The following is a 14,593-nucleotide window of genomic DNA, read 5'->3' on the forward strand; positions in this document are numbered from 1 at the left end:
CCACTCACCATTCTGCTTAYTGACAGCTAGCCAGTTGAAACATACTGGCAGGCTCATCAGCATGTATGTATTAGATTGTCCATAATATGCTTGCTATCTATTTGGCAAATTTAAGAAAGTAAATAAAGAACATATAGAATGGGTGGAAAGCTGCGTATATTGTTGGGATCAGAGAGACATCTGCAAGAGCTAATGTATTAATGTATTAATGATGCATGAGGAGAAGCTAGAGCTATCATTCTAGGGAGGGAGATTAGTGACATGGAGAAGACTGAGTATTGTGGTGGGAGACTTCAGTGGGAACTTGGCCTTATAAAAGTTGAAGGGGAAAGGAAGACAGAGTAAACAGAACACTAACRTGTAGAATATGAAGCTGTAACCACATTCTGTTTGCAGAATAAACATGCTACATAAATCTGTTAGATCAGGTCATGCTATATTAGACACTGAACTGAAGCTGACTACATTCATGCACATATGACACGTTCATGCCCACAGTGATTACACAAAGTAAAAGGGGTATCTATTTAAAAATCTTTTAAGAGACACTTTGTGATGCTCATCTACCTCAGATGAAATAAGACTGTACAAATCAGATCAGGATTCAGGTCTTGCTTTCAGATTCTCTATAAATTTCAAATCTAGAGCATGATGCATATTAAACTGAAGTCAGCATAATCCATTTATTACATAATATTTTTAATACAACCACAGCTCAGCAAGTTCTTAAGAATATAATATGATAAACAGTGATGCATTAGGACAAGAAGTGTTTAGTATTATGACTTTTGATAGGAATCCTTAGAAAAGTCCTGCTATTAAATAACTATTTAAGCTGGTAAAGTCAGTTATTAAAAGCAGGTCTAACTTATCTGTAACCTAGTATTCAGTCAACAGTGCAAATACCTAAGTATTACAGTTCTTTCCAAAGTACTAACCAGCTACAGAATTGAGCTTCAAATGTTGTTCTAAAGTAACTCCTGAAGACTGGAGGATTGCTTGTACATGACTTAAAAGTGATGAGACAACAGACTCTTCATCTGCATTCTTACGTGTTCTTCTGTTCAGCTGCGTTTGATACCAAACAACTTTCTTATATAATAATTGCCATAGTACAGTCAACCTGTAGTTCAAGAAGTGTAATATTATGAAAAAATTAAAAGGATATCAAATTTACTTTTGGTTATTCTGTATATAATGCAGATAAAATGCACCCAAATGCTGGCTTCAAAATGAATTTGGGGCTGTCTAAAGAACAGAGAAATGAAATAACCTCAATAAACCTTCAAATATRTAACAGTCTTTATAAATTAAATTAATGAAAAATAAAATAGTGTAACAGAACAAAGTAAAGCCAATGAAAAAGCTGATTGCAGAGCACAAATCTAGGGTGTCAAGTCCCTGCAGACCAGTGTAGTACTATTACTTGCATCAGTGCAGATTTGCAACAGCCTTGTGAATGAAAACATCTTGAACTGCAATACCTGGACAGATGCTAGACTACCGAGCACGCTAGGCAACCGGGGTGAGTTGTTAGCCCACCAATTATCTCTCAGCTCACTGGCAGTAATTAGTTATGTCCCTGTAACTGACCTATATTCAACTATAGGTCTGAACTCTAATCTGTGTGCTTTAATAGTTTATCAGATTTTTCTAGATTATGACACAAAAAAAYCCCCAAATAGATGTTATAATTATTGTATAATTAAGAAATAAAATAATTGTTCAAACATTCTTTTTTTCCATGCAGAGATTAATCATACCTTTTTTCTGTTTTTTCATCATGGTTTATTGCTTGAGGGGGCTCTCTGAGTAGAGATTTCAGTGAGCTGAACTGCTGAGTACCACTCTCATCAAGAACTAGGAAAATAGGCACCACAASAGAGTCAAGCTCTACAAGACTATGAACATCAGGAGACGCAAAAAAATTCTCATACTGTGGTATACACACGCTACTTAGACTGCGAGAAGCCATCCTTAAAAGACAGAAGCATGCCAAAAGGTTTTCTGAGAATGGCTGATCTTGTTGCTGAATAAGGATCAGTTTTATAGTTTGTAACGTCAGTTTTGCCACATGCCCAGTCAGACTCGCTCTTGAATGCCCATACAGAAGAGTTAAACACTGCTGAAAATATTTTAACACGTAATGCATCCAGTGAGTATTCTTCACAGACTTGTTTAAAAATGCATCCTGGTTTAGTGAAGAGCATTTTATGAACTGCAGTATATTGAAAAAATGGGTAAAGCAGTTTACTGTATAACTCAGCAAAGTATCTTTCTCTTTCATAKTTTTTGAAATTCCTATCTGCCATGCAGTAAGGAGATTTTTCTGAATAGAATTTACTTCCATTGATAAGTTATCTTTTTCTTCAGTAACATCTTTTGCATGGATAGTATCAAACATTGATGCAAATTCCAAACAGCCTTGATCAGCTTTACCAACAAATGAACTAATTCTTTGGCTAGAGAAGCTGGACAAGCTATTTTGAAATTGCTTTTCACCATCTGATTCTTCTTCATAGTCCTAAATCAGACAGAAAAAAAAAAAAGTTTAATTCAAGTCCATTTTCTAAAGACTGCAAGAAACTACAGTCAGTCTCACATATGAATCTTTATTCTTAATTTTTTTCCTGTGTAGCTATTCTGGATAAGGCAGATGCATTGCTAGTAAATTTACTTCCTTAGCTGTTTTATCTAGAGTGAAAACCTAGATATTTGTTTATCTACCTAGGTATAGATAGGTTATTTGTGACAGTTGTGTAGATAGAAATCTACTACCTAACCAAAAAAAAAAAAAAAAAAAAGAGGAAAAAAGGAAAACCCCACTCTGTACATACAGCAATAGTTTCTAAAACAGAAACTGAAATCCTGTCCTTCACTACTAAGAGAAGCATAGATTATGAGGAAGTGTTTTTTCCAGATACCTGTAAAGTATTAAAACCATTTAGCAAAAGTTCAGATATATGTCCTAAAATGAGAAACTTCATCAGAGAAGCAGAAAAACAAAGCATGAAATGGAGCTGGCAAAGACTGCACACTAACTTTGATCATAGAGCCATTCTACCTAAAAACACATCCAGATTTTAGAATTGATCCAAGTCTAAAATTGAGGATAAGTACCTTATTTACTAATAATATGAATTACTAATTTACTATTTACTGATAATATTATACTTAATATAGTTCATAGCTTGTATGTGTAACATTATATTTTACTATATGGTGAAGCTAAAACTACGACAAACTGATGTAGATGTACACCAGTATGTATTTCTCAAAAAGTTAATTCATTTCTGACAGAAATAGTAAGATGTTTCAAAACAAAAGTATCAACTGAGAAAAATCAACCATCTCTCATGTCTATAAAAAGTTGARAACTTAACAGAACATGAAATTACTTTAAATATCCTTAGTAAAAGTATACCTAGAATATTATTTTTGAAAATTATTTACATTTAGAATATCTTAAAATTAAATCATTTGCATAATTGTAAGTGTAAAAAATGCTATTAAATACCTGTAAATCCATGGTTTTCTCACTCATTTCTGTTATGTCCTCTTCTAGRAATTTTGGAATGGTGGGAAAGATGGAACTTTGATTTTGAGTGTGTTTCAAAAGACTAGCTTTTAAAGACAACAGCGATCGTAAACATAGCCTTCTCCCTTTAGACTAAAAGGAGCAATAATAATGCAAAACATGTTATTTATCTCTAGTAACAAAGCAGACACTTAAACAAAACAAGGAAGCTGGTCCCTGCTATAAAAAGCTTCAGTTTGAAAATCCCAGGCAGAAAGAGAGAAAAGATCAGAAGGCATGTGTGGCACAGAAACAAACAATCATTTGGCCATGCTTTGGGAATGCAGTAGTTTTTCCCATACCAGACAACTTTATTTTACTTCATGCTGAAAGAATATGCTTTCTTGATCCCTTAAATGATCCCATAAGCTTGCAAACATGTAGGACTTTATGTTCTTAATAACAATACACCTCTAAGTCCTCAAATCCTTGTCCACTCTTCTAGCTCATTCATGAATGTCATCATATCATGCATCTCCAAAAATTCAGAATACAGTCACAAAAAACAATCAGCATTCAGTGTCTATTAGCAAACACAAACGCTCACGGTATCTATTAGTCAAGTTACACCTGCAGAGAAAGTCAGGTGGTTATAGTAGTTGCAAAATCTCTTCTTAAAGTTTCCCCTTTTCCATATTTAGCTCAATTTGTAAGTGATTGAAAAATAAACTCAAGAGCTGCTTAGCAGGCTTTAATTGACAGTGTCAGTTGAGGAGCTAATGGGTACATGCTCACAATATCTTTGGGACTGCTGTTGCCTGCTCTAAAACAGCAGCAACCTCTCTAAGACAGAGGTTTTAGAGCATCCTCTCTGAATCATGCTGAAAGGATAAATTAGTCAAACTAGCTTAATGTATGCCAGYGCTCTGATCCAACTTTACAGATGTATAAATTCACTCAATTTATTTTAAAGTTATTTGAAGAGATTTTATAACAACAGTTTAGACAATCCTCTTTACTGCATTTCACTGAAATGTAACAAATGAACAATTTCAGAGAGAAATGTGTATTCAGTGTTTTCCAGATCAGTATTCTCAAAACAGAAGTGTAATTTAAAAGAATCTATGCAAATTTCACAACAAAGTAAATCAAAGTACTCTGTTTAATATTGTGCATTTTTATACTTATCAAGTTTTTTACTTAAAGCCCACAAACAAAACCCGTATCTTTACCTTACAGTTCATGAAATTCTGGCGGATATTTTCAAGTCGTTGCGTTGAATCAAGCAAAAGGGATCTTACAAATCCTGATGGTGAAAGGTTGTTAGGAAATCTTAGCACTGTTATCATATATCCATCCGAAACAATGAGGTAGGGTAATCTTGAGTGTGAAGCAACAGAGAATCTCTGTCTCAAAAGGTCACTTTCAGAAGCTGAAGAACCAAGAGACTGACAAGAGTCTTGACACAAAGAGTGTTGCTGTCTAACAGTTAAAATAAAGATACAAAAAAAAAAAAAAATAGAAGCAACTGTCAAATGCAGAAATCATGAATGGAGTAAAAATCACTTATGAACATTTTACACCATTTACACAAAAAGTTAGATAATAAAATTATGATACAGAAATTTAATGCTGAATTGRAAATAATAAGACGATTTATATAATATTTACTAAATAAAACCCATGAACATACTTAAAGTTGTTTTTAATTCACAGAGTTGCAACTGCAGAAAAATACTGACATCTTGCACAAATCCCAGGTGGTCATACTGCAAAACTTTAGATGGTTCCTTAAATTTACGTATTCTGAGTAGATAGTGTATGAGAAATGCTTCCAAGATGAAATCCTAAGCAACTTCAATGTTATATGTCATGTCAAGTTGTGCACGGAAAAAAAGACACCCAAAATCAGAATCTTAATATTTCAGAATCATTTCAGTTATTTAACAGAAATACTTTAAATCAAAACACAAAGGCTCACAGCCATTTCTTACTATGAAAAGACTAGCGTTCCAGAAAAAATATCCTGTGCATCTATTCTAATATTAATGTCATAATATTTTGAAATAATGTGTTCAATAACTGTTTTTTTTTTCCATTTCCCAGTAGTCCAGAAGTTAGTAGATTATTTGAAATCCAGGRGAGCTGCATACATTAGATAAATGTAACTAAGATATTTTAACACATTTCAATATCTGATTTTTCAATCTGCCATTKTAAGAAGGTATTATGATGCCTTCTTGTAAATATATACATTTTCCCCACTTTTGTACATCAAAAGTTGAAAAAGTTCTTGATACTTTTATAGAGTATAAAAATGTTAGATCTTTAATATTAGTCTGTTTTAAGTTATGTATGACTTCTCACTTATCTGTATAAATATCAATTCTAACTTAAGAAAATAATTGGTAAAAATAAAGTTTAGTTTTATTGTGATCTATAAAAACAATATGCAATGGAGGCATTATCTAAAGAAGACTTGATATAGTCTAGATATTTCTAGATTATATTTAAGATATTTCTAAGATATGATGAAACTAAGCATTTTAGAAATATTGTATGTAAACAAACACGAGGAAAGATCTGAATGTTTCATGGGGTAATATACACTATCTGGCTTTATTTAGGCAGTCCTAATAGGGCTTTTTAAATAATATAGTAGTGTTTATATTTTATGTTTTTTCTTCTAGGTATTCAGGTTGCATTACTTTTTGTAACTTACAGTTTAAAATTAAAACACTTAAAAAAGTGTTATCAGACCTCCCACCCCCACCCCAGGGCAACCCCAGCACTACAGTTTCAAAATTTGGACTGGAATAACCAACATGTATTTCAGCACCTACCTATTTTTGTCCATGCAAATATCTTTTTAAAAAGATTTGATATAAAATGTGATAAGAAAGTCTGTGAGTAAAATTAAACAATCAATAAGGAAAACTCACTGGATGAATATTAATCTATACTTCTAGCATTTCTATAAAGTTCATTTCTTCCTACACTAAAAAAAAATAACCCAATATTTGTAATTATCATTACTTTCATAAACACTTAAATAAGTAACAGCCCCAAAAGTCACTTAAATAATGTATACTTACCTTGCCACAATGCCAATTTTTCATCAGGATAAACCCATTACAAGAAATAGAAGAGAACTATGAATGAGAAACAGATATTGAGAAGAAAGACACAAGGAAAGCAAAAGATTGAATTTGAAAGATGAGTTTATTTAAAATTGTAAAAAAAAATGTTAGAAAGTAAGATACAATCATATGACAAAGACATATAAACATTTCCAAACTCTTTTACCTGTATGTTATTAGGGGATGAAATGGAATAAACTCTGCTGGTCCAAATTCTACAGAGCAGCCTGAAGTAATCAAGGTCAGCAATTCACCCATACAAGTCAATAAAATCAGAGATCCACGTTTTAACATGCAAGCCAAGAAAAGGCTATCAGGAGTCCAACTCATGTCACCAACCCAGTAAGACCTAAATAAGGCAGGGAAAATATTTGTCTCTCTTTGTGAAATCATTGTAACAAATTTCTATGTGGAAAAATAAAAAAAWAAACAAAAAAATCCCACAGTATCAGGAAAAACAATATCAGTTACTGACCTGATAAACTTTGATGGGACCATGCCATTCTTGCTACTACAACCTTTAAGGTTACCCGAAACAGTTACAAAATTCAGTGTGTTTAAAAACAGTATCTGAGTTGCCTGAAAAGAAAAAGCATAACAGAAAAGTTTGTGTAAAAATACCATTTTTTTTTTAAAGTTTTCTATTAGCCATGTATGAATTAAATAGAAATGTACTGGAAACATTATATGAAACTGATGTTACAACTTAGCATTATGATTTAGAGGATTTGTTAACTTCTACGTATATTTCTAAACTTGAAAAATAATTAAATCTTATCATATGCATTCCCTCTCTTTCTCTCTCTCTCTCTTCTTCCYCCTCTTAATATCCCAGAAATAATTTAAGAACCCTCTTATCTGGTCTTATTGGTGAATAAGCATTGGGGCTTTGAAGTACTGCATCATCTCCTCTTGGAGAATTACATAGGCCGGTCAGTATTTCTTGGCATCAGTAGGACTAAAACCGACAAAAAKATTTGGCCTCCTTGAGTTGTTAAAAGAAATACCTTTATGAAGTGGGACCATAACCTYTTTCTCACCTTTGGCTGAATCCTGACTAAGAATTATTCAAAACGTGCAGATACAATGCCTCAATTTAGTTTCTTTCTTGTTGTACTTTTGAAAGATTATAGATGACAGACTGGCTGGTATGGAGTTCTTAACTGAATAASAGCATTCAAAGAATTACAAGTTGGTGCAGAACTTCTTGGCTGGGAATACTGATATGTGAATACATTAAGTAACCCAGTGCCTTACTGAAAATCACTTCTAAAACAATTCAGTAGATCATTTTAATTGGACTTCATTCCAACCGAACTATTAGCTTAAGTGATAAATTCTCTATCATTCATACCTGTGGATTATTTTGATTAATGGCTACCGCAAGTAAAAGTCCATCTCCTGCAAAAGCAGTTAGCAAAGCTCCTCTTGACTTTACAGATAAACACTGAGGAACCAGATTAGCAAGAGAACAAGTTTGCTGTACCCAGTGAATCTGATATGGCAAAGAACTAAATATCAAAAAAGAATAAAAGCAAGAGGTTATTCAGCAGTACTGAATAGAATGTTTCATACATCATAACAAATCCAACCAGAACAGAGACACACAAAACATGTTAAAAAATAAAAAAAAAAAAAAAAGTTGACTTCAACAACATTATAGATGAAAGATATTTGGGATTTGCAAGAGTTTAAAAATAGTATCTAAGTGATAAATGATTTTTATGAGATGGAAATTTGAGTCTTGCATATAAAACATCCCAATATATGTAGATACATGCTATAGAATTAGGACATTCATATTTTGGCCAAGAMCATCCCCATCAGACAGTATAACATCATCAAACACAGGGCTATTTAGAATTTTWAAATGATTTTTTATATTATTGAAAAGGTACTACCATGCTACTGACAAACTGAGTGAAGAGTGGTACCATTCAGTAAGGCAAGGAGGAAATCATCAACAAGTTAATTTTGAAAAAGCATCAGTTGTACAATTTCAAATGTAGGGTATAGTCAAGTTATACCCACAGAGAATATATGCTGTTAAACTCACATAAAAGACATTTCTCACACAGGAAGAGGAATGGACTATACGTATACTCAGAATYATTTTTTCAGTTGCATTTTTAAGTGGCTGTACCAGTATAACTCTACCAGTAAATGGTCTCACCCCAGTTAAAAAAATAAATACATCTACGTAGTCTAGACACAAAAGATGACAAAGGGAACAGAAAACAAATACAACAGATGAAAATTCATAACAAAGAAAAGAAAGAGATGTATGGGCCAAGCTGTAAGGTATGCACTACTAATGAGAAAAACAAGAAAAGAAAAATCTATAATCGCTATTCAAAAAAACCTCTCTGACAGTGACAAACACATCTGTGTGCAGGCACAGGTATGTACAGATACTCACATATATATTATGATAAATACATTCAGTTTTATTTAGGTGTAAACCATTTTTTGCTAATGAACTATGGAATATATATATATATAAATGCTGCTTCATTCATTACATTTAAATACTTAAGAATTACTATTTTGTCCATGTACAGATACATAGTGTGATGCAAGCTATAAAAGTACATGTGAAAATRCAGATAGGTGTTTGTAACCATTAACTAACTGTATATTAACGCAAATAGCATGTATTTATATGCAGCTTTGAAACCAGACTCTGAAGCACTTTATAATAAACTCTTTCTCTTAAATTAATATAATTTTAATTAGCTTTGAACTCACCTAACACATCTGAAGCTATTTTCATGCCATCGGAGAGCCAAAAATGTGAACACCAAGCATTCCCCAGAATAGAACACAAAAGTGCACAAACAGCAATCACCCAGTATCTGAAGGAAAACAATCACACACACACACAAAAAAAGAACAAAACCCCAAAACCCWGATTACACTGAGTTTCTTGTTTAACGACTTACGTATTTAGGTCAATAGTATTACAATTCAGATTAAATAACATAATGTTGTCATTCAGAAACGTAAAGGCAGGAGAKGAGATATTGGGCTACATGAACTGTGGTTTGGTCCAGCATGGCTGTTCTTATGCTGTCATTAAACCTATTATGAACAGAAAAATTAGGCCTACACATAACTCTTATGTTAAAGAGTTATGTTAAAGAGACTCTTATGTCTTACGTTAAAGACATAACTCTTGTAACTCACTGTAGCTTCTGAAGCTCCAATTTACTTAAGAGATGAGATACGTTGCTTTAGGGCTTTTTTTTTTTTTTACCTCATTTTGTATGAAAGCAGCGTGCACTCCGGTTTCTTTTTCATTAGTTGAAGGCAACATGATTGATTGATCAGGCAAAATTTGTGTCCAGCGCCCAGTCACTGAAGAATTTTTTGAATAGTATGTATTTTCATGTTCCGTGCTCTCCCACAGAAAGACACATGCCGTAGGAGTAGTGAACAGTACCTTTCTGCCATCCCCAGATATATACAAGTACAATCGCATCAAACACTCTGGAAAAAATAACAATGCCTCAGAATAATTTCTTCTTTTCTGTTGGATTTATATTTTAAGAGGAAAGGATATTTCTTTSTTTTCAGTCACAATAAATCCAAGTTTCCATATTAAAGATCTTACATTTCCAAACTCCATCACTAGTAGCAGACCTTTTGCAGTGGTAATGTCAGATAGGATCCCCATTTTTTATGCATTTTATAAATTTTACACAGGTCTTTCCTGAGATTGCTTTTTTCTTGAAATGTTGAAATCTTTCATGAGAACTATGAATAAATGCATAAATGCTCTACTTATCTATTACCTTCAGCTCCTAAATGCACTACTGATCTTCACTGAAATGACAGAATTGCTTGTACAGTATTTCAATTTGCAACACAATGTTAGTGAGACTATTCAATACAAAGCAGGATTTTATGCAAAGTTCACAAGTTCATGCCTTTATAATATTTTTTCAAGTAGCATTTAGCATCAAAAATACTCAGAGAATAAACTTAAAATGAAGCATATACAGCTTAAATCAAAACAAAGACTCACTGTATTTAAAATTGAATTAATGTTTAYAGGAGCTTTGAGAATTCAAAAATGTATCATTTAAACAACAGACAGGACATTTGTCAAAGCTCAGCTAGCACATAAATCATACAAATACAAAACAATACAAAAATACAGCTTTTACTTACATAATATTTAATTACAAGAGGAAAAACACTTTACCTCTACTCAATTTTCAAACTGACAAAGTGAAAGAAAAAAAAATCCCTACCTTGTGCTGCTGTAACTACCTTCCTAGACTCTTCAACTGCCGGCACAATTTTCAAGAAGTCCTGATCTTTATTCCACAGAAACAGTTCTCCTGTTGTAAGTATTCCTGCCAACCAAGCACCTGTATTCATCATCAAAGAGATGTTTAGAACTGTATTATTGTGAAGGATTTAAATATTTAAGTATTTAAAATTATTTCCCTTCATTTTAGTTACATTTCTAAGGCTGAGACTGAACTGGCAAATACTTTTGATCATTGTATCTTTCTAAATTGCTAGAAAAACAAATAAAATAATGTGATTTGTAACACGAGATATTAATACTTAACCATTTCTTGAAGTTGTTAAGATGACTACATTYTTTAGCAATGAGTGCAGCCGAGGGATTTTCTTCTTTGTCCTCCCCGATGCGAGGTTAATTTCATTTATACGTTTATCATCTAGAAGAAAAATAGCCTCTTTTTCCTGTTTAAAGAAAGATTTTTTAAAAATGCTATTTTCTATTTTCTATATTTGCCTGCAAAATAATGTATAGACAAAAAATGTTAGACTGACGGGGAAAATAATTTTAAAAAAACAAAAGTTATTACGGCAATTGCTGTATTAATTATATTCTTCYGCACAATCACTTTATAGTACAACAACAACATATCTAGCATCAACCTAAACTGATGCAGAATTTAGTCCACAAGTTTTAAACTAGTAGACCACACTTACAATCATTAGTAAAAAGTTCTTCAAAGTACCTCAGCTGAACTAGCTGACAACTAATGCAAGATTAGACTCCAGTTATCTCTTCCTGCACTACTGCATTYGGTGGTATTTTTGCCATCGATTTCAATGGAAGGACTAGGCCTTTAATTGTTACCTATTTAAACTCAAATCATATTTTAAAAGAGAAGAAAAAAATYTGATCTCACATTATCAAAAGTGCATAAGAAAGCATGCCTTTCAATGGATGCAACAAAAAAYGGGAAAATGATTTTTGTTCACAATTTCCAAATACATACTTTAAACCAGTGCATTCAAAATAACAAGAGTCAAGTAAAGAACATGTTTTGGAAAAAACAAACTAACAAAAAAACCTTTCCACTGAGCAATTTTGAATCTCTGGCCTGAAGCSAAAAACACAGTAAAATTAGCTATATATCTCAATAACACCCAAATCTAGTAGTTTGAAGCCATCTCCTGAAGCTTTTCTAACCCATCCCCAAAAACAGAAGTGCTAAGCAAGTTTTACATGATTAAAACATATTTATTCTTTGCAGATTTAAATAAAAATTCACTCATCTCACCTGTCCAATCCAGGAGATGCGAGGCCATGGCTTGCTTTGTTTGATACATGTAGAGATGAGAACATCTAGCTTAATCTCCATTCTTATTAAACCCCTTAGTAATCATGACAAATRGTTGCTTTTTACTATACCTATAAAGAATTGGAAAAAAATTTATTTTGGGGGACGGCAGAGGGTGGGAATCAGGACAAATGCTCTTAACTACAGTAGCTTTCTGCTAAACACAAAAAGAATAGATATTTCTCCATATTTCCAAAYTAAGCTTAGATAGCTATTAACATTTACATAGCCCACAGAGTATCTACGATTTAGCCATGCAGGTTACATGCTTGCTTCAGTAACAGAAGAGAAGGTGTACTCAAGCAACCTCTCAGCATCCACCTCTAACCCCCAGCTGCCTACTCCCTCTGCTCCAAAATGCTTATTTTCCTTCTACTGTATGCAAGAACTGGCATTAGCACTTTTAAAGGGTGCAACATACAGGAGATTATTTGCTCTTATAATTAACGTTTTTGAGAGCTACTTTATTGGCTCACAAACAACACAATTTCCAGTTGACTAAAACTATTCWATCAATATAGTAAACTAAATATTGACAAAATACAGTTAACTRAAATTTTTAAATATCCCTTAAATATTTAAATATCAAGCAGCATACCTAGATGTCAGAAATATGTAAAGTAATTCATGTATACCAGAAATGCCATACTAAAATGCCAAACTTGCTTAAAATTGTTGATGTTATAGCTCCCTGAAGACTTTTGCAGTGTATCTGATGAACTTAAATAACTAACCTAACAATGCAAAAAAAWGATGCAGCAACCATTTTTACTTTCCCACAAGAAAAGAGAGAAAAGCATAAGGGCAGGCAGCAACATTATGGAAAAACATAAAAAATACTTTAAAAAACGCTGAAAACAAAACATGCACTTATATCCAAAATTCCAAAAAAGGTCTGTTGTTTCATTCAGTTACACTYATTACACGAACCAGACTACAGAATATCAAGCTCTACAATGTAGCTTCATACACCATAAATGTATAAGGTTACAATTTGTACTTTGAAGCAATCAAACCCATTCTGGATATGTTTCAATCTGAATTTCTTCAGATTATATGTTGAATTRATCTTTTATGCACAAAGAGAACAGACTATTTTGTGTGTGGAATCTTATTTTCATCTTAATATTATATGGCTATTAATATAAACACTACCACTACAAAACCATGACTCGTTATATCCTTCTAGCAGCTGCAACTCAGACTTTTTCTCTCCCTCCAGGAAGAATGTTACAGTTCATTGCTTCAGCATTCAAAAGGGGATCTTTACATCAATGATTTTAGGCTCTGAGCTAAAGTTTTTTGAATCAGCACCTCCAGAAAACAAAGATATATAGCATGCTAGTTTTGTTGTGCTCTCTTTCTAGCAGCAGTTAACAAAGCAAAGTATTAGGTTTGTGGCTGTGTTGGTCAGAATGTGAAACCATACAACGGATTGTGAAATGCCTATCGGCATTCCACAGTGCTGGAAGTGAGGATGCCGGCAGTGCTGGAGGCCTTACATCTGCTGACACACAGTTCCAGAGAGCATGCTGCATACTGTGTTAAATGACAGCCCTTCCATTGGTTCAGCTCCCATATGATCCCTAAACTGCCTTCCTGATGCATAATTTACGGAAAGAAGCTTCTTGGTACATCTCACATGAGCTGATACCACCACTGTCCTTCTAGATTGCATATATATGAACCTGGACTTTGAGCAAGCCACACACTAACCACAAGGTGCCAAAACCATAGTATTTTTATCAGCCTTTTAAAATGAAAAGCATGAACAGTGCTCAGACAGGGAAAAAAAACATATATGCATCTGAGAAAACGAGGCAAGTAAAGATGAAAGTCTGGGGAAATCTGGGCGCTGGAACCACTTGAGTAACAGAAGAAGGGGCTGGGCGGCAGAAAAAGCACTGAGAAAATTCCACGCTCAGGAGCCACCTCCAGCCCCGGGGCGGCACCACACGGCGCGCCGCACGGCCGAGGAGGCCCAGCCGCAGCTGCTCGGCTGCTGCCTCACGTTTCAAGCAGCTTTTCAAGCACAGAGACCTCGGGGCTAAGCAGGGGCACAGGCCTCTCCCCGCTCCGCGCCACCCACCCGCGCGGATCCCAGCGGCACTTCTGCCACAGGCAGGGCGCGGACGGCCCCCCGCGCTGACCCCCGGCCTTCGCGACGCGGTGCGGCGCGGCGCGGGGGCACCRCTTCACCACCGGCGGCAAGGCCGAAGGGCCGCCACGCCACCCGGCAGCACCGACCCCGCGCCGCACTCACCGCGTCGCCTCTAACGGCCGCCGGGCCAACGGCCAACGGCGGCGCGGGGCGGGGCGCGGCGCGG

General features: G+C 34.5%; 1 protein-coding gene across 8 annotated transcripts in view; it reads right to left on the reverse strand.

Annotated features, from left to right (window-relative positions):
• CPLANE1 (ciliogenesis and planar polarity effector complex subunit 1) overlaps window positions 1-14,556 on the reverse strand; it is a 57,248-nt gene extending 42,692 nt beyond the window's left edge. For 7 of the 8 annotated variants that reach the window (XM_085326330.1, XM_085326329.1, XM_085326337.1 and 4 more), the window contains exons 1-13: window positions 14,530-14,556; window positions 12,207-12,337; window positions 11,241-11,376; window positions 10,914-11,033; window positions 9,914-10,146; window positions 9,406-9,512; window positions 8,012-8,168; window positions 7,133-7,236; window positions 6,824-7,006; window positions 4,750-4,999; window positions 3,518-3,670; window positions 1,764-2,524; window positions 939-1,123 (exon numbers count right to left, since the gene is read on the reverse strand). In XM_085326330.1, the coding sequence (XP_085182456.1) occupies window positions 939-1,123; window positions 1,764-2,524; window positions 3,518-3,670; window positions 4,750-4,999; window positions 6,824-7,006; window positions 7,133-7,236; window positions 8,012-8,168; window positions 9,406-9,512; window positions 9,914-10,146; window positions 10,914-11,033; window positions 11,241-11,376; window positions 12,207-12,287 (2,470 nt within the window). In that variant the 5' untranslated portion in view covers window positions 12,288-12,337; window positions 14,530-14,556. Of the gene's footprint in view, window positions 1-938; window positions 1,124-1,763; window positions 2,525-3,517; window positions 3,671-4,749; window positions 5,000-6,823; window positions 7,007-7,132; window positions 7,237-8,011; window positions 8,169-9,405; window positions 9,513-9,913; window positions 10,147-10,913; window positions 11,034-11,240; window positions 11,377-12,206; window positions 12,338-14,529 lie in introns of those variants that run through there. The other variant, XM_085326331.1, reaches the window with a different exon arrangement.
• Between the last annotated feature and the right edge of the window lie 37 nt (window positions 14,557-14,593).

This window comes from Rhea americana, unplaced genomic scaffold (genome assembly GCF_003343005.1).
Source record: "Rhea americana isolate MKP2758 unplaced genomic scaffold, rheAme1 scaffold_13, whole genome shotgun sequence".
Lineage (NCBI taxonomy): Eukaryota > Metazoa > Chordata > Aves > Rheiformes > Rheidae > Rhea > Rhea americana.